This window comes from Diceros bicornis, chromosome X (genome assembly GCF_020826845.1).
Source record: "Diceros bicornis minor isolate mBicDic1 chromosome X, mDicBic1.mat.cur, whole genome shotgun sequence".
Lineage (NCBI taxonomy): Eukaryota > Metazoa > Chordata > Mammalia > Perissodactyla > Rhinocerotidae > Diceros > Diceros bicornis.
The window spans coordinates 95,626,171-95,654,104 of NC_080781.1; the positions used below are offsets into that span (position 1 = coordinate 95,626,171).

Consider the following 27,934-nt stretch of genomic DNA (forward strand, 5'->3'; position numbering starts at 1 on the left):
TCTCAGTTCAATAAATGTTAATCAGTATAGTGCCTGTTCTCTAAAAAAATTAACAATAAACTGTCCAACAGGTATTTCAAAGTCTCACAGTAAAATCTGCCAGCTATTGGTAGGTCCACTCCTATGTCAGTAAACATCTTGGAATCAAGATTCTGCCATGTCCAGAATTATCAGAGAAGCTTCTGCTGGTATGATTTTGGATATATCTGTAAACTTTTAGGATAAGATTGAATAAGAAAGAAACTACAAGTAAATGTAACCTCGAGAACAGATATTTTTTTCTTTTGGTTTCTACGGTATCTACAGGGCCTAGGACAAAGTAGGTACTCATATATATTTATTGAATGAAGGAAAAGCACCAGAGACTTTAAGAAAGAGAAGGAACAGTTCAGGGAGGCAAAAGATTCACACACACCCACAGATACCAGCAGAGCTCAAACTCCCTTCCTCAAGCTTGGCATTCACCCAAGAGAGTATACTTTGGAATAAAGGAAAAAAAGTCCACAATTCAGCAAAGCCTATTTAAATAGTACAGTAAAAGAGGCCTTCCTCTGAAAATTGACATCCATTGTCTCCACATACTGTATAGCATCGTCTCCAGATGTTTTTTTCCTGTCACCAAAATATTGCAGAGTTATAATAAATATCTAAAAACAAATTGTAAATTCATGGTAAGAATACGATTCCCTTTTCACCCTGAAAAACATCAGTGATTTTTAGCAAATAGCGACTTTCTCCAAGTAAGCCTCAAAGACCACTGCAAAAATCTCTTCTTTAGAAAACGGAGAGAAGAGGATTGCTGGAGAGGGTGGTTATAGTGGTGAGAGATGAGCCCCAAAATTGATCCTCCCAGGAGCTGAAGCCCAAGTAAAGAAAGTCAAGGGGAATGGACTTTATCAGGATGGTGAGTGAATTCGGTTCCTACTGCTGCTGTAACAAATTACCACAATCTTGGTGGCTTAAAATAACAAAAATTTATTATCTTACTGTCCTGGAGGTTGGAAATCTGAAAAGGGTCTCACTGGTCTAAAATAAAGGTGAAGGCGGGGCTTCATTCCTCCCAGGGGTTCTGGGAAGAATCTGTTTCCTTGTGTTTTCCAGCTTCTGGGGGCTGCCGGCATTACTTGGCCTCTGGCTTCCTTCCATCTTCAAAACCAGCAAGGGACCTGTGGGCCTGTCAAGTCTTTCTCATGCTACTTCACCGTCACACTGATTATTCTGCCTGCCTCTTCCACATTTAAAGTACTCTTGCAATTGCATTGGCCAGGATAATCCAGTGTAATCTTATTTTAAATTCAGGTGATTAGCAATTGTGGGGGAAGAGGGAGAATCCCCCTCTGCCCTTTCCCTTAAGGTTCTTATGGCTGGCCAAATAATTAACAAGACAGGTTAGCAGGAGAAAATAATACCCAGTTTAATAACATGTATACATGGGAGAAACGAGGGAAACTGCATTTCTCAACACAACAGCAGAAATTCTCGTCTTAAATACCATGTTCAGCTAAGGACAAAGGAGGATGTTGGGGGTGGGGGGAGTCAGTTACAGGAGATTACCACTAAAGCACAGTAAACAGGAGTAAGGTTATTATGCAGATTTAAGGCCTCACTTTCCACATTGATAAGTTTCTAGAAATGAGGTCATTTCCCCTCTTCCCAATACAGAGAGGGAGATACCTTTACAAATGGAGATTTCCCTTATAAATGTAAATGTTTATCTGGCAACTCCTTGCAGGGCCATCCAGAGAATGTGGCCAGAGAGACAGAACTTCTGATAAGATGGGCTTGTTGGTGCCTTTTCTATTGTAACATCTATTTTACATTATATTACAGCCATCAGATAGAAGATGTGTTCCAGGAAGGAGTTACTATGTCAAATTCTTTAGGCAGTTAGTGGGGGAGGTCAAATGTCCGTCAGAGAAAACAATCAAGGTAAAGAGATATATTCCAGGGTGGCCAGATCTTGATCTCCCACACAATCTTAATTGCACCTGCAACCTTCATTCTCCTTTGCCATGTAACATCACATATTTACAGGTTCTAGAGAACAGGACGTGGACATCTTTGGGGGACCTTTATTCAGCCTACCACACTGAGAGTGCCATTTAATTGGGTTTTAAAATGGGCAACAGTGCCAGCAGGTTTGTACTCACCCCTGGTTGTGCTTACGCACCATTGCTCTGTTTGCCCCACGGAGTGCAGAAAGGAGGGGTTCAAGACTAGAGGAAGGAGGTAGGGATGAATGTACAGGATTCAAGAACCACCAGGTTTCTGTCTTGAGGAAGTGGGTGCACGATGGGGCCTTCTCCAGGAATGACTGGGAAAACTAGACAAGTGTGTATGGCAAGTGGCTGAGATCCAAGTTGGTTGTAATCTCTGCCACATTTCCACACTGCCAAAGGTCAGGAGAGCTTGAAGTGACTGCCAGAGAAGACTGGACAGACCAGTGGAAGAGGAGCCAGGACCAGCCCTACCTGGTGCCTGACACTTGGTTGTGGGGCAACAGAGAAAGAGGGTTGTATGACCGGGTGTGGGTCCTGACAAGGAAAGGCCTCTTTCTTAGGCAACTGTGGGGACCACGAAATTGTCAAGTGTGTTACCATTTCGAATGAGAAAGCAAGCGTTGTGGCAGAAAGAAGGACTCTGGGCACAGACCAGTGGTTTGTTTCCTTAGAGGTCTAGGTCTGCCTTCCTCTGGAAGAGGGGCAGTGGTGAGGCCTCCATGGGAGCCCCCTCCCACCTCCCTCCTCTCCGCAGCCCCATGAGGCAATGAAACAAGAACTTGGGAGGGCTCCCACCCAGAACCTCCGGGGCGGTCTGGCCTTAAATCGCCTCTCCCCTCCCAGCCTGCGGTCCTCAAAGCCCCTCTCCCATCAGCGTTCCGGAAGGATGGCGGGCGGGTGGGGAGGGGGCGGTGGGCACACTCGGAGCAGTCGGGGGGTTCACACACACACACCACAGACACTGAGGGGCGGTTGGTATCCATCCGCTGCTCCCTCCAGCGCGGCTCCTCCCGATCCTGGCCCCCAGCGCCAACCACCCGCCGGTCCCCTATATCGTAGTGCCGGCAATGAGGGGGTGGTCGCCACGTAGGTGGCCGCGGAGGGCTACTGAGGCAGGCTGGTGTTAGCCCGCCCCTCGGGCTGGAGCTCCTCCCGTCCCCGCCCCCTCTGGGTCGGAACTACGGTGGGCCTGGGAGGGGGCGTCGAGCCCATTCGTGCCGTATCCCTCCGCCCCCCTTCCCGACACCCCTCGCCGCGAGCTGTTCGTGCCGCATCCTGCGCAGCCCCTGCCCGTTTTGGTGCAGCGGTGCGGGGGGCGGGCCGCCTCTTGGAAATCTGACTGCGCGGAAAGCGGTGGGACTCCGAGTGAGGAGCTCCGAGAGGAGGGGGAGGCCGACGACCTGGGCCCTGAGCCTAGAGAGGCAAGTGGGGGTGTCGTGGGGGGCGCGGGGGTGGTCCCCCACTGTCGACCGGCTTCCAGCCCGCCCTCCAGACCCTGGCAGCCTGGCAAGGAGGAGACGAGCCGGTCGGAGCCGGTCGCTGAGAGAGGTGCGCAGCGCCGGGGGACCCCTGGCGCTGAGGAGGCGGCCACCGGCGCGGGCCGGGGCCAGGGCGCAGGGGCTGGCCCGAGAGACTCCCGCGGATCCTCTGGAGGCGAATCGCGCCCGGCGCTCCCGAGCCGGCTTTCCGGGCGCCCGCGCCCCGCCCTCGACGGTGTCTGTGCTGGGAGAGGGCTGTGGGGGAGCCTGCTGCGGGAGAAATGGCGGAGCGGAGCGAGAGCTGGGTCGGGGGGCGCCCGTGGAGGCCGGCGGGGCGGGGGTGGTGTCCGAGCTCTGCGCCGAGCCGGCGGAGCGGGACAGTGGTGTGGGCTGCTCTGGGCCCTGATTCTGGAAAGGGGCCTGTTGGGCCCCGCGTCCTGGGTGCTGTCCCTTCCCACAGGCGCCTCGTTAATGCCGAAGTCTCCTGTCTGCGCGGTAGGTCTGGCGACTTCAGGCTGCAGGGTGCATCTGTAGAGGAGACACTTGCGAGCAAGGAGGAGCAGGAAAGTTGCCTGGATTTCTGGAGGTGTGTGGGGATGGGGGGTGGGCAGCCGCCATTGACTGGAGAGCCGAATGGGGGTGGGCTGACTGCGACCAGAGCAGGTCAGGCATCCAGGAGTACCTCCTCAAATTTTTCTCTCTACCAGCTTTCTAGGCACTTCCCTTGCTTTCTTCCATCACCGCCACCCAAAATTGGGGGCAGGAAAAGATGGGCTTGGAGGTGAGAGTGAGACAGAACTCATAATTACAAATACCACTGCACAACCTGTTTTCTAGAATATGCGGGCGCCATTCCCCCAATTTATGCTGCGCAAGGCGAAGGGATGTAGTGCACCTAGTGGTGAATCCTCAGAATTGGAGAGTGAGCAATGGGAACAGTGTGACGTCAAGAGATGTCATTTTCTAGAACCCTGCAACAGAGAGCCTAAATGAAATGAGAATATTCTACCAAGTGGACTGTAAATGTTGAAAGACAAATAATATATGGACTTCCATGCTTGGTGTTGGTTTGTCCACCAAGCACTCGGTTGCTGCCATGTCTCCTGACTGCCTTACATTTTTGTCTGTTTGTCCGTAGGCCTGCTTTAAGGCTGATCACCTCTGCAGGGAAGGAAAGGAGGAAGAGACTGGTTCAAATCTCTGGAGGTTGCTGTGAAGAAGGGCAATGCAGGGGACAGCTACAGAGTAAGATCATGGCAGATATCTTTGATTCAACTGGGTGTCTTTGATTCTCCTGTTCTACTCTCTGCCAGATTTGCACAGTGCTGCAGCATCCCTTGTCCATTTCCTGCAGGAGCTATTAGGAATATTGGGGTAGTTGTGGATTGGGCTGTGAATGGGAGGAGAAGACTTGAGAGCAGGGATCAGGAGACAGGTAACGTTACACAAATTGGACCGTTAAACAGAAAGAGAGATGTTTACATCAGGGGTCAGGGTGTCTGTCTGTCAACCAAGCATTCAGACTCCATTTTCTCTTGTATGTTTACTTGTCTGTAGGACAGCCTGCTGTCTGCTATAGGGCTGTAATTCCACTGGAACAAGGCAAGGAAGGGAAATTAATTGCACCCCATCAATGCAGGTTGGTATGAGAGTGGGTACAACTTGGGCTGGGAGTGGAGACCAACACAGACCAAAGAGTGATTAGGTTCTAGTCTGGGGGTTCTCAGCCTCTTCCATTGCCAGTACACTTTACCTCCAACCTCACAGCTGTTTTGTGGCAGGCAAAGTACTGTGGCAGCTCTGGGGTGAAGGATGTGGGTGAAATAAGGGTGACAGAAAGACTTTCTAATAGTCCAACTATCTCACCAAGCATTCAAGGCCCAGTCTCTGTGAGTCTCTGCATGGAGTGACAGAATTGGAAGAGACTCAAGGTCCCACGTCATTCTCTCTCCCTAGATCCACCTCCAGTGGCAACTCTGGTGGTGTTGGAACTGCTGCTGACCACCACCCTCTACAGGTCTGCACCCACCCGGGAACCATCCATCCTCCCCCAGCTTGGTTGTGCTTCTGCTGCACTCTGTCTGTAATATTGGCTGAGGTTGTGTTTGAGAAGGAGGCTGATTGACTGCTGGACTGGCGATTGACTTTAACTCTTGTTTCCAACTCTATCGCCTCCTGAATCACTGAAGGATCAGAGTGTGAAGATAAAAAACTGTGACGGATCCTGTGGTAGAGGCTGAGACTGGGGTAGGAGTATTTATCTGAGTCTCTTCTGTAACTTGTGCTATGACTGGGGCCGAGATTGAGCCTGGCGCCCAGGCTAAGCCTGAAAAGAAGCCTGGAGAAGAGGTTGGGGGTGGGGCTGAGAGAGAGAATGAAGTCCCACTGGTGGTTAGACCCAAGGTTAGGAGCCAGGCCCAGGTAATGCCTGGGGCAAGGCCCAAAACTGAGTCCAAGGCTATGTCTGGGGCAAGGCCCAAAACTGAGTCTCAGGCAGTGGCTGGGGCAAGGCCCAAAACTGAGTCCCAGGCAATGACTAGGGCAAGGCCCAAAACTGAGCCTCAGGCAGTGTCTGGGGCAAGGCCCAAAACTGAGCCTCAGACAGTGGCTGGGGCAAGGCCCAAAATTGAGTCCCAGGCAATGGCTGGGGCAAGGCCCAAAACTGAGGCCAGGGCAGTAGGTGGGGCACGTCCTAAGATTGAGGCCAAGGCAATCCCTGGGTCAAGGCCCAAGGATGATGCCCAGGCTTGGGCCCAGACTGAGTATGGGGCTGAGGCGATGTCACAAACAGAAGGCATGTCCCAGACCCATGCCGTAGCCTGGCCACTGGTCGGTACTGAGTCTGGGTCAGTAGCTAAACCTATGGCCCTGTGTGTGAATAGGGAACTGGTCAATGTGGACACTGAGACTTTTCCTGGCTCCCAGGTTCAGACAGGAATCCAACCCTGGTTTGGACCAGGGGAGGAAACTAATATGGGATCTTGGTGCTATCCCAGGCCCAGGGCCAGAGAGGAGGCCTCTAATGAGTCTGGGTTCTGGTCAGCAGATGAAACCTCTACGATGTCTTCTTTCTGGGCTGGAGAAGAGGCCAGTATCAGATCATGGCCCAGGGAAGAGGCTAATACCAGGTCCAGGCACAGGGCTAAACATCAGCCTAACCCCAGGTCCAGGCCCAGAACCAAGCAAGATCCGTATATTGATTCCTGGTCTGGATCTGAGGAGGAGTCTGGCAACCCATTCTGCTTGTGGGCTGGAGAAAATACCAATACCTTGTTCAGGCCCAGAGTTAGGGAAGAGGCTAATATCAGGTCCAAGCTTAGGACAAAGAGAGAGGACTTTTTTGAATCGGAGTCTGAAGACGAGTACTATAAGGAGTCCTGGTTTTTGCCTGGAGAAGAAGCTAATAGTAAATTCAGGGCTAGAGACAAGGAAGAGCCTAATACTAACTTAAAGCCCAGGGCCCAGAAAGATGTTAATAACAGTGACAGGGTCAAACAAGAGCCCAGGTTTGAGGAGGAAGTCATTATTGGGTCCTGGTTCTGGGCAGAGAAAGAGGCCGGTATGGAAGCTGGGGCTTCGGCCATCTGTGAATCCAGGCCAGGGTCTGAGGAGGGAGCCATTGGTGGATCCTTGTTCTGGACTGAGGAAAAGTCCAGTTTGGGGGCTGTGGCCAGAGAAGAGGCCAGGCCAGAGTCTGAAGAAGAGGCAATATTTGGGTCCTGGTTCTGGGACAGAGATGAGGCCTGCTTTGACCTGAATCCCAGTCCTGTGTACAAGGCTAGCTCCAGGTTCAGAAATTCGGTTGAGGAGGAAATTAATGTATCATCCAGGCCCCAAACGTGGGAAGAGGTCACTGTTGAATTCAAACCTGGTCCTTGTCATGTGGTTGGCTTCCCATCCCCAAGCTCCTTTAGAATTTCTGAAGAAGCAGCATCTGTATTCTCTGAAATGTTTGAGGGAAAGCCCAAGAATGTGGAACTTACTCCAGAAGGGGAAGAGCAGGAATCTTTGCTTCAGCCTGGTCAGCCTGAGCCTGAGTTCCCATTTCAGTACGATCCTTCCTACCGGTCAGTGAGGGAAATTCGGGAGCATCTTAGGGCCAGGGAGAGTGCAGAGTCTGAGAGTTGGTCCTGCAGCTGCATACAGTGTGAGCTTAAAATTGGTACTGGAGAGTTTGAAGAACTCCTTCTATTAATGGACAAAATTCGAGATCCTTTTATTCATGAAATATCTAAAATTGCAATGGGTATGAGAAGTGCTTCTCAATTTACCCGAGATTTCATTCGGGATTCAGGTGTTGTCTCACTTATTGAAACCTTGCTCAATTATCCGTCCTCCCGAGTTAGGACAAGTTTTTTGGAAAATATGATTCACATGGCTCCGCCTTATCCAAATTTAAACATGATTGAGACATTCGTATGTCAAGTGTGTGAGGAAACTCTTGCTCATAGCGTGGGTTCCCCTGAGCAGCTGCTTGGATTAAGGATGCTTAGACACCTCACTTCAACTGCTGACTATCACACACTGGTTGCCAATTATGTGTCTGGGTTTCTCTCCTTATTAAGCACAGGCAACGCAAGAACCAAGTTTCACGTTCTGAAAATGCTATTGAATTTGTCTGGAAATGCTCTAGTGGCAAAAAAACTGTTCAGTGCCAAAGCTCTATCAATATTTGTGGGTCTCTTTAACATAGAAGAGACAAATGAAAATATTCAAATTGTTATTAAAATGTTTCAGAATATCAGTAATATTATAAAAAATGGAACAATGGCTTTAATTGATGATGATTTCAGTCTTGAGCCACTTATTTCTGCATTCCATGAATTTGAGAAGTTAGCTAAGGAACTACAAGTCCAAATAGACAATCAAAATGATCCTGAGGTGGGACAACAAAGCTAATATGATTAACCACCTGCCTCTCATCAGCCTTATGTTCCCAAAGAACCCTGAGTAGTGCTTTGGTCTTCTCTGTCTGGTTTTATGTGTAACATATTTTTAATTCTGATGTTAACTTTGTCCAATTCTTGCTTTGAGCTGGATTATTTTGTGGATGCCAAATGAATATTAGAGCTGAAAACACATTTGTTGATATTTGTCTTACTGTCCAGATTGCAGTATTTTTTCAGTATTGAGCTTCCAATGAACTGAGTCACCTGTGTAAGCTACCCTGCTATTTGTTGTTTAAACATATGGTTCTCTATTCAAGTCTGTGTTTTCAATAAAGTTCTATGTGAAAATTGGCAGAAGTGACATTTCTTCAGTTTAAAATACAGGTGCAGATACATTGCATACTTAACAAACATAGATAATGAATAATATGAAAAACATACCCTCATTGGAAAACTCCATTCCCGAAGCTTAAGGAGGAAGAGATTACTGTGGTCTACAGTATGTGAGGAATGCTTCAGCGAAGAAAGACCCACTTAAATTGGTCACTGAAGGGTAAGATAAGACAAACCATTAGGTCATTCTTGGAGGTGAACAATGGTGGTGTGAAGAAAAGGGTGTAATTGGAAAATCTGTTCTAGTAGTATGGATGTACCCTGTCTGCCTGAAATAGGTGAGACAAGTTTAGTGAGGGATACAGTTGGAATGAGGCGAGTTTGGAGATCCAAGTCGGCCAAATCTGCACCTTTTACTACTCATAGTATATGTGTTGTTTCAGTGCCACTTAAAGAGTGAAAGAGTAGAATAGCACACCGGTTAAATGGAGTCAGGAATAAGATTTACTTTGTGTTCCTAGTTCAAGGAAATATCATGCAGCTATTAAAAATGATATATTTATTGGCATGAAATTACCCTGATGCCTTTATATTTGATGAAATAGAGAAGAATGTGACATCATCTATGGAAAACTAGATAGACCCCATTTTAGAAATTTATGTGTAAATAGACACAATTTCTATGCAATTACAATATGACTTTCTAAGACATTTCATATTCCATAGTCTTGAATAAAATATACCATGCTAAAAAAATTTTCAGCGACAGGCATTTGGGGATATATAAAAGTTGACATGATTTTTCTTTTAATATGCTTACATCTAGTGGCTCAAGTTATAGATGGACATGTTGGAGAGGATACAGTTATATAAATAAAGTGTTAAAAAAGAATTTTTAGAGAGAAAATCATTTAGAAAAGTTGGAAAGGAATAAGACTTCTGCAAGACTAGCTTTTTAGATAAAAGGTTTTAATGAAAAATAAAATTGCCATAGTTGCTAAGTTTTATATTAGTCTTGATTGTACAAAGATGTCAACTTTTTTACATAACTATTACATTTAAAAAAACATTTCCCTTTGGAGTGACAACAAAGTTCTGGAAGTAGATAGTGGCGATGGTTGTACAACATTGCAAATTTACTTAATGCCACTGAATTGTACACTTTAAAATGGTTAAAATGGTAAGTTTTATGTGTATTTTCCACAATAATAAGTAAAAAGATCATACCATAGCTTCAGACAGAAGAATTGCAGAAGTCAAAGATAGAGTTGGTTTGGGGAGGGAATCAAGACTTGTGGGAAATATATGTTTTATTATATTTAGACATGGTGAAAATGTTATTTCTGTTTTGTCTGAGGATGCTATTAATTTTTGAAAAGATAAAATTATGACTCGTAAATTAGAAATGAATATGTGAAAGATTTTTTTCAATACAATTAATGAACAACTGCTAAGATTATAAAAATGATTGAAGGAGATATGTGTATACAATATACACAATATAATAGACAAAATATGTATATTAAATTTCATACACACGTAGAAAATAAATATTAGGATAACATTGCTGGGTTAAATACAAAACTGGTTAATATCTTAAGGGCAATAAATTGTAGCCATTGTTATCTGTTCTGCAGTACATGAATCATTTCCATATCTATTGGACAAAATATCTACAAGTTAACATCAGCATCTCAGGGTTGAAAACGTGTTCGATCAATGGAAAGGGAAGCCCAGCACTGCACTGAAATAATATCCAATAACCCTTGTTGTCTTTTCCCAGGTTTTGTATAATTTTTCTGTCAGTGCAACATGCTCTATTTTCCTACCCGATTCTAGTACTCAAGGATTATGAAATAGGACAAAAGTGACAGTTTTGCCTCCTCTTCTCACAAACAGCAAGTGTTAACAGGGATCATTGTGGTGGTAGAAATCGGAGTTTGAATGTTTTTCCTATCGGTATTTTTCAAGACAGAGCCTGTGTGTGTGTTTTAACATGTCGCCCAAGTTTATACAGATCTAAGTCGGTTCGTCTCCAAACTCCTCATGGAGTGTTCCTGGCCAGCCCTGTGCTCCTGCAGAGCAAGGCCTAGGTCTAGCACTGGAAGCTTTGGCTCCAAATCCAGCCTTCCTTCCCACTCTCTATCTTTACCACGGTCAGGAGCTTCAGGTTCTTCTAGCAAGCAGCTCAACCTCAGAGGCAGAAGATTTTGTTCTCCGTGCTGCCAGGCTGCAGCGCACAAGCTGAGCGCTCAGTCATGTGGGGCTGACGGTCGGTCACGTGACCACGTGCTCACTTGGGCAGGCATAGAGGTCTGTTGGCTCGGAAAAGGGAGAGGAAGGACACACACTTGCCGATTGACAGACTGCTCTGGGAGGAGTTGTGGGATGTTGCGGTGGGTGGTGCGTGCCTCTGCTGCACTCGCCTGAAAACTAATCTCTCAGGTGACCAGAATGACAGCATTTGTTGGTAGAGGAAACAATCCCTCTTCCAGACAGTGGGGATGGCGGAGCTCCATATTGTGGGCGAGTTGGGGGTGGGGAGGTGTTGAGAGGGGAACAAGACTGACTTTTACTCCAGGGCCCCAGCGGCCTGGAGATGCAAGAGAGGAATGAACCTCAGTCTGGCCAGCTGTAGGGAAGGAAAGAGGCAACAGACTCAGGAGGAGGGAACCTAGATGCCTTTGGCCCCTCACATAGGATTTCTCACTGGATACTGGGAAGCTTCTCAACCCCCAAGAGGATTCTTGGATCTTATCCCAGGCAGCAGTTCCGTTCCATCTAGGAACACAAAAGTTGCTACTACTCCTGAGGCTCCCTCCCCCTGCTGTCCTAGCCCTCAGAGGAAGGTCTTTCTGGGAACTACCTACAGAAACTGCTTTATGGATTGTTTCACATATTCCCCTCTGCAGACACTTGCTCTCTTCCTTGTGTTTTGCTCTCTGTCCACTTCTTAAAGACTTGTTCCTTTGCTCTTGTTGGGGCAGGGAAAATCCCCTTGCTACCCTTCTTGTGTTCTTATGGCTGAACTAATAATAAAATTGACACAAGACCAGATTAACAGGAGAAAACCCCAGTTTAATAAGTATATATTAGAGATCATAGAAAAATGATGCTTGGAGAGTGAACAAAGCAGGCAATATATGTATCTTTTACACAAAGAAACAATAAATTTGTGAGGAATGACAGGACAAAGAAACTTAGATTTTGAGGTATGCAGTTAGTGAGGAATTTAAGCAGAGTTTAGGTTTGAGGTAGTTGTCGATGCGTATAATCCATAACCAATCTATAAATCAAAATTGGGGTGAGTTTATTATGAGCCTAATTTGAGGACCATGTAGCCCAGGAGAGTCCTTTGGCAAAGGAATGGAGCACTCCAAAGAAGTGGGGGTATATAGAGTGGTTATATACTGTCAAAGAGCATGTATCACATATGATTGCAATGTCCCTTTTACAATAGTCACGAGACACAGTGATTGATGGACACAGCAGGTAGCAGGTCTGTTGTCTTAAGCTTAGTGGTCACAGGATGAGTGCAGCAATCAAATCCTAGGCTAGGGAGAAATGTTTATCCTTAAGGAAATGCCAATGTGTGGGAAGTTGCATCCTTATCTTAAGGGCATTTGTTCTTGTCTTTGGGAAATGGTAGATGCTTAAAGCAGATATACAATGCATGTTCAAAGGCCACATCAGGCCCTTTTGGAAAAACAAGGTTAGGCCGAATTAGTTTTACACCAAATGGCTTCCTCATATACTCCAATATCCTATCGCTTGCCATTTATTTATCATAGTAAATTTGCAAGGTTTGTTTATGCAGGCTTCTCAGCCCTGAATTCCCTAGCTCTGGTGATAAGGATGCAGGGAGAGCACCTTTCACGTGGGAGATTTATTTCCCGCTTTCAGGGGGAACAGAGACAGGAGGGTCAGAATGCTCTTTTTGCTTCTCAAGTATCTTTAATTCAAAATAATCACATGCTATTGTGGGATATTTTGGGGTGGCCTGCCCTGGGCCTGAACAGTCTCATCCTAGGTGGCAGCCCTTGGTATGTCCTTGTTCTCTTTCTAACTGAAAATTCCTCCCTGATGCATCCACTGGATACCAAGGCAGTTTAGCAAAGTGTCACTAAGAAATAAGAATTTTTCTAAGCCCACTAATGTCCTTATTTTTATACTCAGTATAAAGTTGAAACTATGCTGAAATACTACTTTAGGCCCTCCTGTTTCCATTTAAAAGCTAGGATTGAGCAGTGGGCAAATTACAGAGATTGAAGCCTAGGACTGCCTCTTCCTCTCTTACCCCTTGCCTCTTATTATCCTCTTCCCTTCATGCTCTAGAATTCTGGTAATATAAGTATTGGGACCAATGTTCAGGTTATGGCCTTTCCCCTCAAGCTCTGTTGTCTCTTGTCTGTGTCTTTTTAGAGTTTGACAAAAGAGAATACCTCAAACATGGTGTGGTATAAGAAAAAATATATCTAATCTTTGTCCCAGGTTCCTGGCAGGAAGCTTCAAAAAGCCTTGGAATTTCTTGAGTGATAGGAGTGTCTTTGTTATGCTAATGAGCTGACTTATGGTGGGCCCTGGGATAGATAGCTTCAGGATGTGGGCTGGTCACCAGAAAGACCAACCATGTGATTAGAGTTGGAACTTTAGGCCAACCCCCAACTCCAGAGAGGGGAGGAGGGCTGGATTTTGGGTTCAATCACATGGCCAATGATTTACTCAATCATGCCTAGGTAATGAAACTCCAGTGAAAACTCAGGGCTCAGTGGAGCTTCCTGGTTGATAAATACACTGATAGCCAGGGAGGGTGATGTGTCCTGAATCCATGGGAAGAGGTCATGTAAGCTGTGTGTCTAAGACCCTTCCAGACTTTCTTCTATATATATCCTTTATAATAAAACTATAATCCTAAGCATAGCACTTTTAGTGAGTTCTGTGAGTTCTTCTAGTAAATTCTCAAACCTGAGGGTGTCCTGGGAACCCCTGAATTTATAACTCTTCGGTCAGAAGTATGGGTGGCCCCCCAAGACTTGTAACTGGCATCTGATCTGAAGTGGGGGCAGTATCATTGGGAACTGCACTCTTAAACCTGTGGAGCGTGATGCTTAACTCTAGGTAGTTGGTGTCAAAGAATTGCTGTCAGAACAATGGTGTCACTCATCCCTATTTTTAGCAGCCACCCCTAGATTAAAATCTGTAAACCTACCTCTGATCCTATGCACCATACATAAACAAGTTAAAATGAAGGAGGCAGAGCCTACCAGTGTATTATGGGTGAAAAAAGCAGCATACGTTTTTGTGGCATGCACCTGCAATTTAGATGATTTTTCAAGTTCTCTATAATCTTTTTTTTTCTTATCAGAGCTTCCTAAGCGTAGAATTCCTGTTCGGAGTACTGCATTTATATTCATGGAACTTCACGTGGTGGCCTGACCAGATAACTCTTAAGTCCCAGGTGCATCCCAAAGCAGATACTTAACCAACTCACGCCTGTGGATTTTTTTCAATCTCAGCCAAAGGGCAGGGTAAGTGGGTGTGTGTGTGTGTGTCCAAGCATGAAGATGATTATGTCTCTTCTGATCACTCCTTGGGTAGGACTTGAAGGGGCCAGGATCATCCTTCAGTTTTTTCGTGGCATGTAAAGTAAAAACCTCATCACTCATATGGCCCTTTTGTTTCTGCCCTTTCTGGGTACATATTATGGGCTATCTCATGTAATAAATATCAGGGCCTGTTCAGATGTCACTTGACCTAAAATGTTGTGGCCTGGGAATAAAATTAGATTGGATTTGTCATCTGTCCAGTCATGAATGAAAGAAAAGTATCTTCTTACAGCACAGCTGGACTGTTAGCACACATGGACCCTCTACTCTGCCCTCAATTTCAAAAGAGCAACCTTAAATGAGATCTCATCTATAAAATACTATGGGGGATTTCAAGGCCCTGCACCCTTCCATGCAATTCCACCTTTCCATCTCCATCTCCTAACATATTTTTCCAAGTCAGGGCCAGGACTAGAATGAGATCAGAACACAGTTTAAGGAGGCACTCACTCTCAGGTGCCTCATCCTAGTCCAAGCCCTGCTCCACTTTGCCTGCACTCAAGCCACATTGCTATTTGTGGACTATCTCCTATTTCCCAACCCAACTGTACTCTGTGCTTTACTACTTCTGTGACTTACCCAAGGCTGTTCCCTCAATCTTCAGTGCTCTCACAACCCTTTCTCTGCCCATGGGAAACATATTCATCCTTGTAGGCTTAGCTCAAATGATAGGGCCTGTTTGAAGTCTTTGATACTCTCACCCTTACTCTTTGCCCCTTGGTAGGAAGCAATTCCTCCATCCTGTGTACTTACGTAGTATTTTATTTTCCCTATTTTAGCATGTGTTTCTTTATACCATATACTGGAGTCTTTTTTTATGAATAAGAACTAGTTGAGGGACAGGTAGCATTGAGGAAGAAACTTAGACTCTGGAAGTGTGAATCACACCTCAGTCTGTCTGACTGCAACATCTGAGCCTTTTCCTACTTATAATAGTAATTATTATTATTAAGATTTATTGGGTGCTTTATATGTGCCAGATATTCTTCTAAGGGTTCTAAATATTAACTTATTGAATCCTCAAAACAAACTTACTGAGTAGGTGCTATTGTTGTCTCCGTTTTACATGTGAGGAAGCTGAGGCACAGACTGGTTAAGTAACTTGGCCAAGCTCACTGAGTTGGTTAGCGAGGAGCTGAGATTCAAACTTTTGTAGTTTGAATCTGGAGCCGACATGTGTTACCGCTATGCTACATCTATATCGCCTTAGTGCTAATTATCACTAAAGGCTGCCATCATCACCATCACTATCATCATCCTCGTATTTTCTGTTCCTTATAGCTTGTAGCAAAGCACTTTATTCATCATAAAGAAACGTAAACCTGAGTGTTCTTAGACCTCCTGTCCCTTATCCCATTATTCCTATGTATCAGCCTACTCCAGCTTTTCCTTCCTTCCCAACTTAATGGTCCATCACTGTCCATCATTTTTACTACTCTCCTACTTCATGCTCTAGTGCCTGGCTCCACTGTCCTGGCAAAATCCCAGCTCTTGATAAATCCCAAATATCTACCTTTTTTATACCTGTGTTGCTTAGGGCAGTGCACCTGGGAAAAGTTAACCAAACTTTTCTGAGTGTTGACACTATGAATTAATCTTTCTCAACCTCAGTGTAGTCCCCTGAATTGAAATCAGATAACCTCTGGTATCTTTACATTATGGATATTTCACAAGAGTGCACTTTCTGACAATGACTCTCTGAATTGAAACTAGGCTTATTTATGAGCTTGTAGGGGAAGAGGGAGAATCCCCCTCTGCCCTTTCCCTTAAGGTTCGTATGGCTGGCCAAATAATTAACAAGACAGGTTAGCAGGAGAAAATAATACCAAGTTTAACAATATGTATACATGGGAGAAACTCAGAAATGAGCAGCTCGTCCTTCTGTCTAAACTGCTTGCTTAAGTATTGTAGCTAAAGGCCAGGAAGGTGTTGGGGGTGGGTAGTGGTTTGGGATTTCAGAGGGGAAGAAGACAATTCACATGGAGATAGAAATGCAAATGTTTGTCTGACAACTCTTTTCATGGCCACCTATAGAGAATGTGGCTAAGGAGAGACAGAATTTTTGATGAGGGGCTTGGTGCCTTTCCTATTGTAACATCTATTTTACATTATATTACAGCCATCATGATAGTAACTCCTTCCTGAAACAGATCTTTTAATGTTAAATTCTTTAGGCAGTTTGGGAGGGGAAACTCAAATGTTCTTCCTGAGTTTTCTGAGTCTTTATGGTCTTCAGCTCAAAATAATCCACATACCAGAGTGGTGCATCTTGGGGTGGCCTGCCCTGAGCACCATCAAGCTCAAGTATTTAATGTACCTCTGAACCCCCTAGATAAGTAAGGGTTTAAGTTTTCTGCCTGAAGCTTTCTTTTTCAATACAAAACAGAAGCCAATCACAGTTGTCAGACCTCTGTTCTGCCACTGGTTTTAAGAGGTGGGTGCTCACTGAGGGACAAAAGTCAGGAACTATTACTCATTGAAAAGTTGTTTTGTGCCTGAGCATACGTATCGTTTAGGGTTGTTCCATTTTCATATAACAAGGAACTCAACTAAAACTAACTTAATAAGGGAATTTATTATCCACAGATTGGAAGTACTCAGGCAGGGCAGCCTTGATGGTTATTTAATTCAGCTAAGGACTCAGCTTTCTTCCATCTCTTTCTTCTGCCATTCACAATATCAACTTCCATCCTGAGGCTGGAGGCTGGATGGCTGCAGCAATCGTAGGAGTCAAGCAACTTCCTGAGGAAGAAAAGGAGACAATCTTTCCTGATGGCCTGCAATCTTCTCTTAATGTCTCATTGAGCAGAGTTAAATCACTACCCCTTCCTGAACCAGAGAGTACCAAGGGGATGGATTACCCCTAGACCAAGCCGACTCATCCTTGGCGCTGGGATCAGCCTCCCTGTGGTACATGACTACAAGGAGGAGGGAGACACACTTATGCAAAAAGACACTCTTTTAGTAAGGGGTTATGGTAAGCAACACAGAGTATACAAAGCACTGAGGTTACAGTGACAAAGAGCACAGTGGCAATGTCTTAGCAATTATGCCCTCTAAAAGCCACCATGGAATTCTCATCCACTCTTTCCTACTTTCCCCAGCCGACCTCATAATATGACTAGATCACAATTTTAAAAGGAACTAGAAAGGACTTGATACATGGAGGTATTTCAGAATATCAGATAGTTTCTCATTTTAGTGTGCACAAGAATCCAGTGAAGTAGTTATTACCAGCCCTCTTTGAGGGATGAATTAACTTGCATTATAAAAACATTAAGTACCTTTTTCAAAGTGACACAAATAGTGGCAAAGTCTCTATTCAGACTTTGGACTGCCTGGCTCTGAAGTCTGGCCAAGTCCCAGAGTAGAGCTCAGAGGAGAGACTCCCTACTCCACCATGCAGCCGCCTTTTAGAAAGTGCTTCCAGGGCTTAGAAACTCGTCACTCTAGTCTAAGCAAGTACCTAGTAATATAGTGTACTGCCTCTTTGTGGTGACAGAGATGACTTTTTTCTCCTAGCGTTAAATCACAGTTGCTCAGACTTCACCACCAGGAACTTTGATTCAAGAAGTTTGAATTCTAATCTACATTCCAGGTAAGGAATTTGGGGGCTGAAATGCCAGGTTCAGGGAGCCCGTAAATTTTCTGCACCTGGGAGGGAAAAGAGCTAATATTTATGCAGCAGCTAGGTTTTCAAGGGCAACTTTATTCCCAGATCTGAAGTTCAGCTGAAAAAAAGAAGACAAAAGCTGTGTTCACTAGTCTTTAGCTACCCTGTTAAAGTCCATAGGCCAGATTTCCAGTTTCAGTTTTGACAAGTAAAGAGCTTGGAAATCATTGCTCCTGAACTTGTAACCAGAAAAAAAGCTGAACAAACTGAGAATCAATGACTTATCTTAGACCCATCAGAGAACTGAAGTCACAGGGCAAATGACCACCCCAAATTCTGGAGAAAAGAGAAATCTGGAGAGGCACAGACTCTCCTTACATAGAGCAGAAACTGCTACAGACAAACAGGTAAGAACACTTAAGCGCTAATTTTGACAAACTGCTGGAGACTGAGTGTGGAATAGTATGACAGTGAGAGATCCCATGGGGACCTGCAGTCTTAAAAGTCTAAAAGCTTTACCTCCAGGAACTCGACAGGTTCTCACAGTGATGATTCCAGAAAGATCCCTTCAGGGCTCTGGCAGTGGGAGGGGAAGTGTACTCTTGTGAAATACACTCAGAGCCTTCTCTATAACAAAGGCCTTCTCTCCGGTGGAAAAGACATTCCTAGAGCCTTATCCCAGCTGAGGGAGAGGCAATCCTCCTTGCCAGCTCACTCTAGCCTTCCATTTTCACATAAGGGGGAGAAGGAAGCTAAGAAACACTTGTGAAGTCACAGCCTAAGGACACAGGCCCACAAAAGACTGGAATTTAATCTTAAGATTATAGAACACTTCCTCTCCTCCACACATTATCATCATACTAACAACCCTCCAGTATAATAACAAGAGTACAGCTAACGGAGCTACAAGATGCATACTCTCTCTGCGATGAGTAATTAGGAAAGCCCAAAGTTAAGAGGGGAGAGAAAAATAAGGACACTAGAGGAATTTGAAGACTGACACCTACAGCTACAGAAAACATTATGCACAGCCTAACTGCTAACCAGCTTAACATAAAACTTCTCACTAAAGCTCTATTTACGTCAGTTCCTATTACCTAATACATCATATCCAGCTTTCAACACAAAATTATGAGGAATACTAAAAGGCAAGAAAAAGCAGTTTGAGGATACAAAGCAAGAATCAGTACCAGACTCAGATATAATGCAGATTTTCGAATTATCAGACAGGGAATTTAAAATAAGTATGATTACTATGTTAACAGTTCTACTGGATAAACTAAACAGGTGTGTATGGCAAGTGGCTGAGATCCAAGTTGGTTGTAATCTCTGCCACATTTCCACACTGCCAAAGGTCAGCAGAGCTTGGATGTGACTGCCAGAGAAGACTGGACAGAACAGTGGAAGAGGAGCCAGGACCAGCCCTACCTGGTGCCTGACACTTGGCTGTGGGGCAACAGAGAAAGAGGGTTGTATGACCCGGTGTGGGTCCTGACAAGGAAAGGCCTCTTTCTTGGGCAACTGTGGGGACCACGAAATTGTCAAGTGTGTTACCATTTCGAATGAGAAAGCAAGCATTGTGGCAGAAAGAAGGACTCTGGGCACAGACCAGTGGTTTGTTTCCTTAGAGGTCTAGGTCTGCCTTCCTCTGGAAGAGGGGCAGTGGTGAGGCCTCCATGGGAGCCCCCTCCCACCTCCCTCCTCTCCGCAGCCCCATGAGGCAATGAAACAAGAACTTGGGAGGGCTCCCACCCAGAACCTCCGGGGCGGTCTGGCCTTAAATCGCCTCTCCCCTCCCAGCCTGCGGTCCTCAGAGCCCCTCTCCCATCAGCGTTCCGGAAGGATGGCGGGCGGGTGGGGAGGGGGCGGCGGGCACACTCGGAGCAGTCGGGGGGTTCACACACACACACACACCACAGACACTGAGGGGCGGTTGGTATCCATCCGCTGCTCCCTCCAGCGCGGCTCCTCCCGATCCTGGCCCCCAGCGCCAACCACCCGCCGGTCCCCTATATCGTAGTGCCGGCAATGAGGGGGTGGTCGCCACGTAGGTGGCCGCGGAGGGCTACTGAGGCAGGCTGGTGTTAGCCCGCCCCTCGGGCTGGAACTCCTCCCGGCCCCGCCCCCTCTGGGTCGGAACTACGGTGGGCCTGGGAGGGGGCGTCGAGCCCATTCGTGCCGTATCCCTCCGCCGCCCTTCCCGACACCCCTCGCCGCGAGCTGTTCGTGCCGCATCCTGCGCAGCCCCTGCCCGTTTTGGTGCAGCGGTGCGGGGGGCGGGCCGCCTCTTGGAAATCTGACTGCGCGGAAAGCGGTGGGACTCCGAGTGAGGAGCTCCGAGAGGAGGGGGAGGCCGACGACCTGGGCCCTGAGCCTAGAGAGGCAAGTGGGGGTGTCGTGGGGGGCGCGGGGGTGGTCCCCCACTGTCGACCGGCTTCCAGCCCGCCCTCCAGACCCTGGCAGCCTGGCAAGGAGGAGACGAGCTGGTCGGAGCCGGTCGCTGAGAGAGGTGCGCAGCGCCGGGGGACCCCTGGCGCTGAGGAGGCGGCCACCGGCGCGGGCCGGGGCCAGGGCGCAGGGGCTGGCCCGAGAGACTCCCGCGGATCCTCTGGAGGCGAATCGCACCCGGCGCTCCCGAGCCGGCTTTCCGGGCGCCCGCGCCCCGCCCTCGACGGTGTCTGTGCTGGGAGAGGGCTGTGGGGGAGCCTGCTGCGGGAGAAATGGCGGAGCGGAGCGAGAGCTGGGTCGGGGGGCGCCCGTGGAGGCCGGCGGGGCGGGGGTGGTGTCCGAGCTCTGCGCCGAGCCGGCGGAGCGGGACAGTGGTGTGGGCTGCTCTGGGCCCTGATTCTGGAAAGGGGCCTGTTGGGCCCCGCGTCCTGGGTGCTGTCCCTTCCCACAGGCGCCTCGTTAATGCCGAAGTCCCCTGTCTGTGCGGTAGGTCTGGCGATTTCAGCAGAAGCGGAACTGAGTGGGTAGAATATGAAGAGAGCAAAATGACATATTTATCCGCCTCTGAATATAACAGTTTTATTGCCTTCCATATTTAGATTTTGCAGCCAATTGATTTAAGTAGATGACAGGGTGAAAAGTCGGTTGACTTTCACAGGAATGGTCCATGTAAATAGTGGGGTATTAATTCACCTTGCTCATTCAGGATCTGTTTTCTCAACACCCAGCCCACATTAATATGTTGAGGTGTGGGAATGGCGGTTCAGAATAAAGGAGAAAGTTTTCTGAAGGGTGAATTTAGAACTCATGAAGTCAGTTTGTTTCTTCAATTTCTGGTTCTAGAAACCCAAACTCCATCTCCGTCCACCCCTCGCAGCCCCTCTCATTTTGCTGTAGAAGCAGTCCCACGGAATGTTTATGGAATTCCTGAGGAGGGATAACTGTGGAACTATGGGAGTTGGGAGACATTTAGTTACTTATTTCCTGATTCTTGAAAAGGAGGAGTTAGAACCTGAATTTGGGGTATTTGTCTATTAACCTGATATTTTTCTTCTATGCTGTGTGGCTGTCTGCATAGAGATATTCTGTCAACATATTCTCTGGGTATTTTGCTAAATGTCCTTCCCTCTTCCTGTAGGGCAGGACTCCTCCAGCTAGAGGACTGTTCTTTGTTGGGAAAGATAGCATCTTCTGAGAACCTATGCTGTGTGGGGGCTGATTGGCATAGGTGGTGAATGAGGTAGGATCTGTGTATGCTATGGGGCGGGGGCATGCAAAGATGGTATTGAAATAATAGTCCCTATTATCTTCACTACCTGCTTTCTGAATACAGTTGCCTATGTTCCACTACTCACTCTTGTGCCTCGTATTCTTATTCAGGGAAAGAGTTGTGGTCTCTGCTAGGAAAATGACTGACTTCAGAGTTGAGAAAAGGTGTAATTAGACAAGCTGCAGGTTTTGGGGGAATAGATGGGGAATCATTTGGGAGGAGCAGACAGATGGGAGACATTTAACGTGGCCTTGAATATACAAAAGCATATATTATGGCGCTTGGCACAGGTGTTGGGCCATCTCAATTTCTTCTGTTTTCTCTCCTTTGCCTTTTTGTCTGTCTATAGGTTTGTTCTTTATATGTTCCTGTAGAAATCCGTATATAGCTGTTTACTTTGAATTTAATTAAGAGAGAGAACGAAAACTATTCATTTGGATCCAAGGTGAGTGTGAATATGAGCACTCCTATTGACGGGGTGGGGGGGGGTGGGGGGGTGGGAGTTGGCTGTTGGCAAGTGGGTGAGACCAGATCGTATCTTGGAGCCATTGTCTTGCAACTTTACAGACACCTCTCTCCTCTCATTGGTGTATAAGAAATGGGGATGGTGTGAACCAGGATTGTGCCTATAGGGTAGTTGATAGATACCCAGGAAATTTGGTGGGGCAAGAACCCATGGGGAGGACCAAGGAGGCCAGAAAGGTTATATAACGAAAGCTCTAGATTTGGAAAGGCAAGTATTGGGTTTAGGAACCAGAGTGCAGGACTATCTACCAAATACTCAAAATTTCAGCCCCTCCTGTGTTTTTTGTCCATAGGTCTCCCTGTGAGTTGGCTGTGGGGCTTATCAACACTGGAAGCAAGGAAAGAGGAGAAAATTGCACCAAATCAGTGCAGGTTGGTGTGAGGCCTACCTGGATAGACCTATAGATAATAGTGGTGTGTACCAAAGGGGCTGGACACTCCTTAGCTTCTCTCACTTTCAGCAAGTTTTTTCAGCATCTCTGCTCCTATTTGACGTAGAGAAAAGAGTGTGGTAGGGTCTGGGTAGGACATTGTTGGGCATTAGTGGGAGTGTGGAAAAGATAAAAATGAGATAACAGAGTTTGCTACTGTTCTGTTTCTCCTACCACACAATTCATCTCTACTTTCTCCTATCCTGTGTGGCTATCTGTATAGAGAAACACAGTTGGAAGAGACTCAAAGCCCATTTCCTTCCACCTCAGGTCCATCTCCATTGGTGGCTGTGATGGCCTTGGAGTGGCAGAAGATCATCACCTTCATCAGGTCTGCACTCAGGAACCATCATCTTCCCTCAGCCTGAGTGTCTCCGCCCTCTGTCTGTGTCATTGACAGAGGCTGTGTGTTTGAAAAGGAGATTGTGTGACTGCTGAACTGACACTTGACTCTAACTCTTGCTACAAAGTTTATCTCTGACCCAGTAAAAGAGTGTTAAGACATCGACCTGGAACACATTGAGATCCAAGGCCAAGACTGTATAGGGCTATCTATCTAACTGGGCTTCAGCCATGACTGGGGCTAAAAATGAGAGTAGAAAAAAGGCCAAAACTGAGAAAAGGGCTGGTGTAGAAACTGAAGCAAAGAGGGAGGCTACTGGCATAGTCACACCTGTAGCCAAGACCCAAGCCAAAGCAGTAGTCAAGACAGGGTCTCAGGCAGATGCAGTGGCAGAGAGGAAGGCAGTGTCTAAGAACAGAATTGTTACTCAGATGAAGGAAGGGGCTCTAGCAGATTTTAGTCCCAAAGCTGAAGATGATGCCACTAGAGTATCTCAGTTTTGTTCCATGGCTAAGGCTAGTGCTGAGTCGAGGTCTACATGTAAAGATAAGGCTGGTATTGACACCTGGTTCTGGACTGGGGAAGAGGGCAGTGTTGGTTCCTGGTTCTGGAGTGGAGAAGAGGTGGGTAATCATTCCAGTACTAAGGATGAAGATAAAGCTGATATTGGTCCCCTGTCCTGTGCTGAGAAGTTGGAACCTGTGGCTGGGGCCAGCTGCAAGGCTAGGCCGGGGGCTGAGGAGGAGGAAGAAGAGAATGTTATTGGGAACTGGTTTTGGGATGGAGATGAAACTAGTTTTGACCCTAATCCTAGACCTGTGAGCAGGATAGTTAGGCCTCAGCCTGTGGATGAAATTAATGAAAAAAATAGGCCCAAGGACTGGTCTGAGGTAACTATCTGGCCCAAAGCGCCTGCTGTGACTCCAGCAGTGTTAGGATTTAGATCCCAAGCCCCATTTGAGACAAAGCCTCCTTCATATATTGTCCTGGCCTCAGCTGAGGAAACTACCCATTCTTTGCCTGTGGCAACAGCGTGCCATTCTAGGAGCACTCCCTCATGCTCACAGACTATTCCTGAGTACCCATTTGGTTCTGACCCTTGCATCCAGACCATAGAGGAGATTAGACGCCAAATCAGGATCAGGGAGCTGAATGGGATTAAGCCATTTGCTTGTCCTTGCAAAATGGAATGCTACATGGATTCTGAGGAATTTGAAAAACTTGTTAACTTACTGAAGTCAACTACTGATCCTCTCATTCATAAAATAGCTCAAATTGCCATGGGGATCATTAATGTTCATCCATTTGCCCAAGAGTTCATTAATGAGGTGGGTGTAGTGACACTTATTGAAAGCTTGCTCAGTTTTCCTTCCTCTGAAATGAGAAAAAAGGCTGTAATTACTCTAAATTCCCCTTCTGGGGATAAAAGACAACGCAAGGTTGAATTACATGTTAAGCATATGTGTAAGGAAACCATGTCTTTTCCCTTGAATTCACCTGGACAACAATCTGGATTAAAGATACTAGGGCAACTGACTACTGATTCTGACCATCACTACATTGTTGCCAATTACTTTTCAGAGCTTTTCCATTTGCTATCCCTGGGAAATCGTAAAACCAGAAATCTTGTTTTGAAAGTGCTTTTGAACATGTCTGAAAATCCAAGTGCAGCCAGAGACATGATCAACACAAAGGCATTAGCAGCATTAAAACTGATCTTTAACCAGAAAGAGGCAAAAGCCAATCTTGTTAGTGCCGTGGCCATACTTATTAACATAAAGGAGCATATCAGAAAGGGCTCAATCATAGTTGTTGATCACTTGAGTTATAATACACTCATGGCCATTTTCCGTGAAGTTAAAGTGATTATTGAAACAATGTAAAATGAACCAGAAATAAAAGAGAATACTTTGAATAATCTCCAAACTCGAATAGGCTGCCTGTTCCCAAAGAGCCTTGCATAATGTTTTGGTTATCACAGTGTTATAAATTACATCTTTACACGATATTACCTGTGACTGTTCTAGGTTTGAGCTTAACCATTTTTGGAGTATCAAATGAATATTACACCATGAGCTGAAAACATCTGTTGATTTTTATGTTGTGTAGATGAGGAGCTTTTTAGCATTTTACTTAAGAAGATAGTGAACCAGTTCATCGTAAGTAAGCTAACTTGTTCATTAGTATCTGCTTAGACCCATTTGTAGCTTCAAGTGGCAAAAAAGAAATATCCTTGAATTTATAATCTAGTTGCAGAAATAAGGCATATACACACAAGAGAGAACTAATAGTGCATTCATACACACACACACTCATTGCCAAATGTGCACTCAATCTGTAAAGAAGGCAGGAATTGCTATAGGTTGTTTAATGTAAGAGGAATTACTGTTTTTCTTCTATTCTACCTGCATCAGATAACTCATTTTACAGTACAGAAATGGCTCTGAATCTCAGATAAAATGTAATACTCATTTTTTATTTTGCCTCCACATTTGTAACACTCATATTGCTAGGCTGTCTCATTTATGTCGAAGTCATCTCATAGAAGAGAAAGGAGGTAAGTGTAGGGAGGAAACATTTCCTGATTACCTACTCTTATGTCAGATACTTTGTTGGCGCTGTGTTTTACAAGATTTTTTCTCTTCTCACAATGGTGCTGTGAGCTAGGTGCTGGTATTTTTTTTTTTTTATAACTCGTTATTCTGGATTACCTCCAGTGAGAATTAGGGAGGTTAAATAACCTTTTCCTAGATTCCCACAGCAGGCAGGTGGCATAGCTGTTTTGTCTGATACTAAAACCCACTCTCACCACACTACCTTACAGTTGTCCTCTTTCACTTTTTTAGGTGGTGGCTTTCAAGGCTTAGAGACTGGTTTTAATGATTCAATATTGCTATAGATAATGTCTCTGCCAGTCTTGCAATTGTTAACTTCCTCCACATGCACATATCCATTAGGCATTTGACTATACCTGGCTGGGGGTCAGGAGAAAAGTCAGATGGGTATATGGATTTGAACTGGCAATGTCTGGGAAACAGTAGATGCTCAAAACTGTTGAATGAATAAGATGTAGATTTGGAGTCGTCAACAAGTGAAATTTGCTATGTATCCTTCCTATCTTTTTCAATCTGTATGTACTTTTTTCCCAAAGAACTGTAATCGGTTCTGTACGCTGTTTCATACATTACATTTAAAAAGATAAATTGCCTTCTTCCTCCTTGCAAAATTCATACCTTAATTTTTTTTTTTTTTTTACAATTTATAATTTATTCTCCTATGTGTCATAAGAAAGGCCAAAGGGCTCTATCTTTTACTAGTAGGCAAGCCCACTTTCTGCATTTGTACTGGCTAAACCTATACAGGATAAACTTGGAGAAATTTAGACCAGAACTGCGGGTTCATCAACACAGAACAGGAAAGCTAGATGAGAAGCAGCTGCTTCAGCGTACATGGTAGTGATTCCTGGAAGTCTTTATGGTCCAGAGAGCATTCCCAGGACTTTTAGGCTATGACTGTTCTCTTAAGACTCATGATGGTAGGACTTAGAACCCCTTGTCTGAGCTGAAGAGAATGTCTCAGTGTGTGAAAATTTTGGGTTATATGCCTTGAGACTTTTAAACAGTTAAGAAACTAAAACAAGAATATACTATAAATATTATTTGTAACTTGCTTTCCCCCCACTAGCTGTATATTGTGAACGTCATTCCATGTCAATAAATACACTTCTACAACATATTTTTGAATCAGTGTTTTTCCTGTGTTAACGGTGCATAGTGCCCTAATCTTTCCTTGTGTATTCTCTTAATAAATAATATGCAAAAATGTATTCTTTTGCAAAAATAGGACTATAGTATTCTGCAGTTTGCCTTTTCATCTTTACAATTATCTTTCCAATTTAGTGTTATACACATCTGCCATGTGCTTTTTGTTTAATAGCTTTATTGAGATATAATTGACATACATTAAACCATACATATTTAAAGTATACAATTTGATAAGTTTTGACATATGTATACACACATGAAACCATCACCACAATCAAGATAGTGAACATATCCATCATCCCCAAAAGTTTTTTCATGCCCTTTTGTAATCCCTCCCCCTCACCTCTCCCTATGTCTCCCCACCCCCAGACAACCACTCATCTGCTTTGGGACAATATAGGATCATTTTCATCTTCTGTAATTTTATATAAATGGAATCCTACAGCACATATTCTTTTTGGGGGGAGAAGAGGGGTCTGGCTTCTTGTCCTCAGCATAATTATTTGAGATCCATCCATGTTGTATCAATAGTTTATTGCTTTTTATTGCCATGTAGTATTTCACTATATGGTTATACCACAGTTTGTTTATCCATTCACCTGTTGATGGGCATTTGGGTTGTTTCCAGATTTAGGCTATTACAAATAAAGCTGCTATGAGCATTCATGTACAACTGTTTCTATGGAGGTATGCTTTGCTTTTCTCTTAGGTAAATACCTAGAAGTAGGATGGCTGGATCATATGGTAAGTGTATGCTTAACTTCTACATTTTCCAAAGTGGTTGTACCATTTTACATTCCCACAGCAGTGTATGAGTGTTCTGATTTCTTCACATCCTTGCTAACAGTTGGTATGGTCAATCTTTTTAATTTTAGCCATATCTCATTGTAGTTCTGATTTGCATTTCTCTAATGACTAATGATGTTGAAAGTCTTTTCATATGCATATTTGCCATCCATATGTCTTGGGTGAAGTATGTGTAAATATTTTATTCTCTTAAAAATGTCTTTCGAAGAGCAGAAGTTTTTAATTTTGATGAACAATTCTTTTACCAGTTATGTTTTGGTGTTATATATAAGAAATTGTTGCCTAATCAAGGTCACGAAGATTTTATCCTATATTTTAAAAGTTTTACAGTATTAGGTTTCACATTTGGGTCTATGATCCATTTTGAGTTTTTGTATATGGTACAAGTTATTGGTTGAAGTTCATTTTTTGGCATAGTGATATCCAA

General features: G+C 45.1%; 3 protein-coding genes across 4 annotated transcripts in view; all 3 read left to right on the plus strand.

Moving 5' to 3' along the window:
• Nucleotides 1–8,718, plus strand: part of GPRASP2 (G protein-coupled receptor associated sorting protein 2) — a 90,583-nt gene extending 81,865 nt beyond the window's left edge. The window contains exons 1-2 of one of the 2 annotated variants that reach the window (XM_058536399.1): nt 5,097–5,117; nt 5,435–8,718. In XM_058536399.1, coding sequence (XP_058392382.1) covers nt 5,765–8,377 — 2,613 coding nt within the window. In that variant the 5' untranslated portion in view covers nt 5,097–5,117; nt 5,435–5,764 and the 3' untranslated portion in view covers nt 8,378–8,718. Of the gene's footprint in view, nt 1–5,096; nt 5,118–5,434 lie in introns of those variants that run through there. The other variant, XM_058536398.1, reaches the window with a different exon arrangement.
• Nucleotides 2,767–5,603, plus strand: LOC131400328 (uncharacterized). Its single transcript, XM_058535094.1, has 7 exons — nt 2,767–2,911; nt 3,073–3,421; nt 3,978–4,064; nt 4,617–4,723; nt 4,833–4,913; nt 5,036–5,117; nt 5,435–5,603. The coding sequence occupies exons 1-7, from the start codon at nt 2,767–2,769 to the stop codon at nt 5,601–5,603; spliced, it is 1,020 nt and encodes a 339-aa protein (XP_058391077.1).
• Nucleotides 8,719–20,581: 11,863 nt separating the features above from the next.
• On the plus strand, nt 20,582–25,019 carry GPRASP3 (G protein-coupled receptor associated sorting protein family member 3). Its single transcript, XM_058536400.1, has 4 exons — nt 20,582–21,607; nt 21,987–22,082; nt 22,456–22,534; nt 22,864–25,019. Exon 4 carries the CDS (start codon nt 23,167–23,169, stop codon nt 24,817–24,819), a length of 1,653 nt encoding a protein of 550 aa, XP_058392383.1. The 5' UTR covers nt 20,582–21,607; nt 21,987–22,082; nt 22,456–22,534; nt 22,864–23,166; the 3' UTR covers nt 24,820–25,019.
• Nucleotides 25,020–27,934: the final 2,915 nt, after the last annotated feature.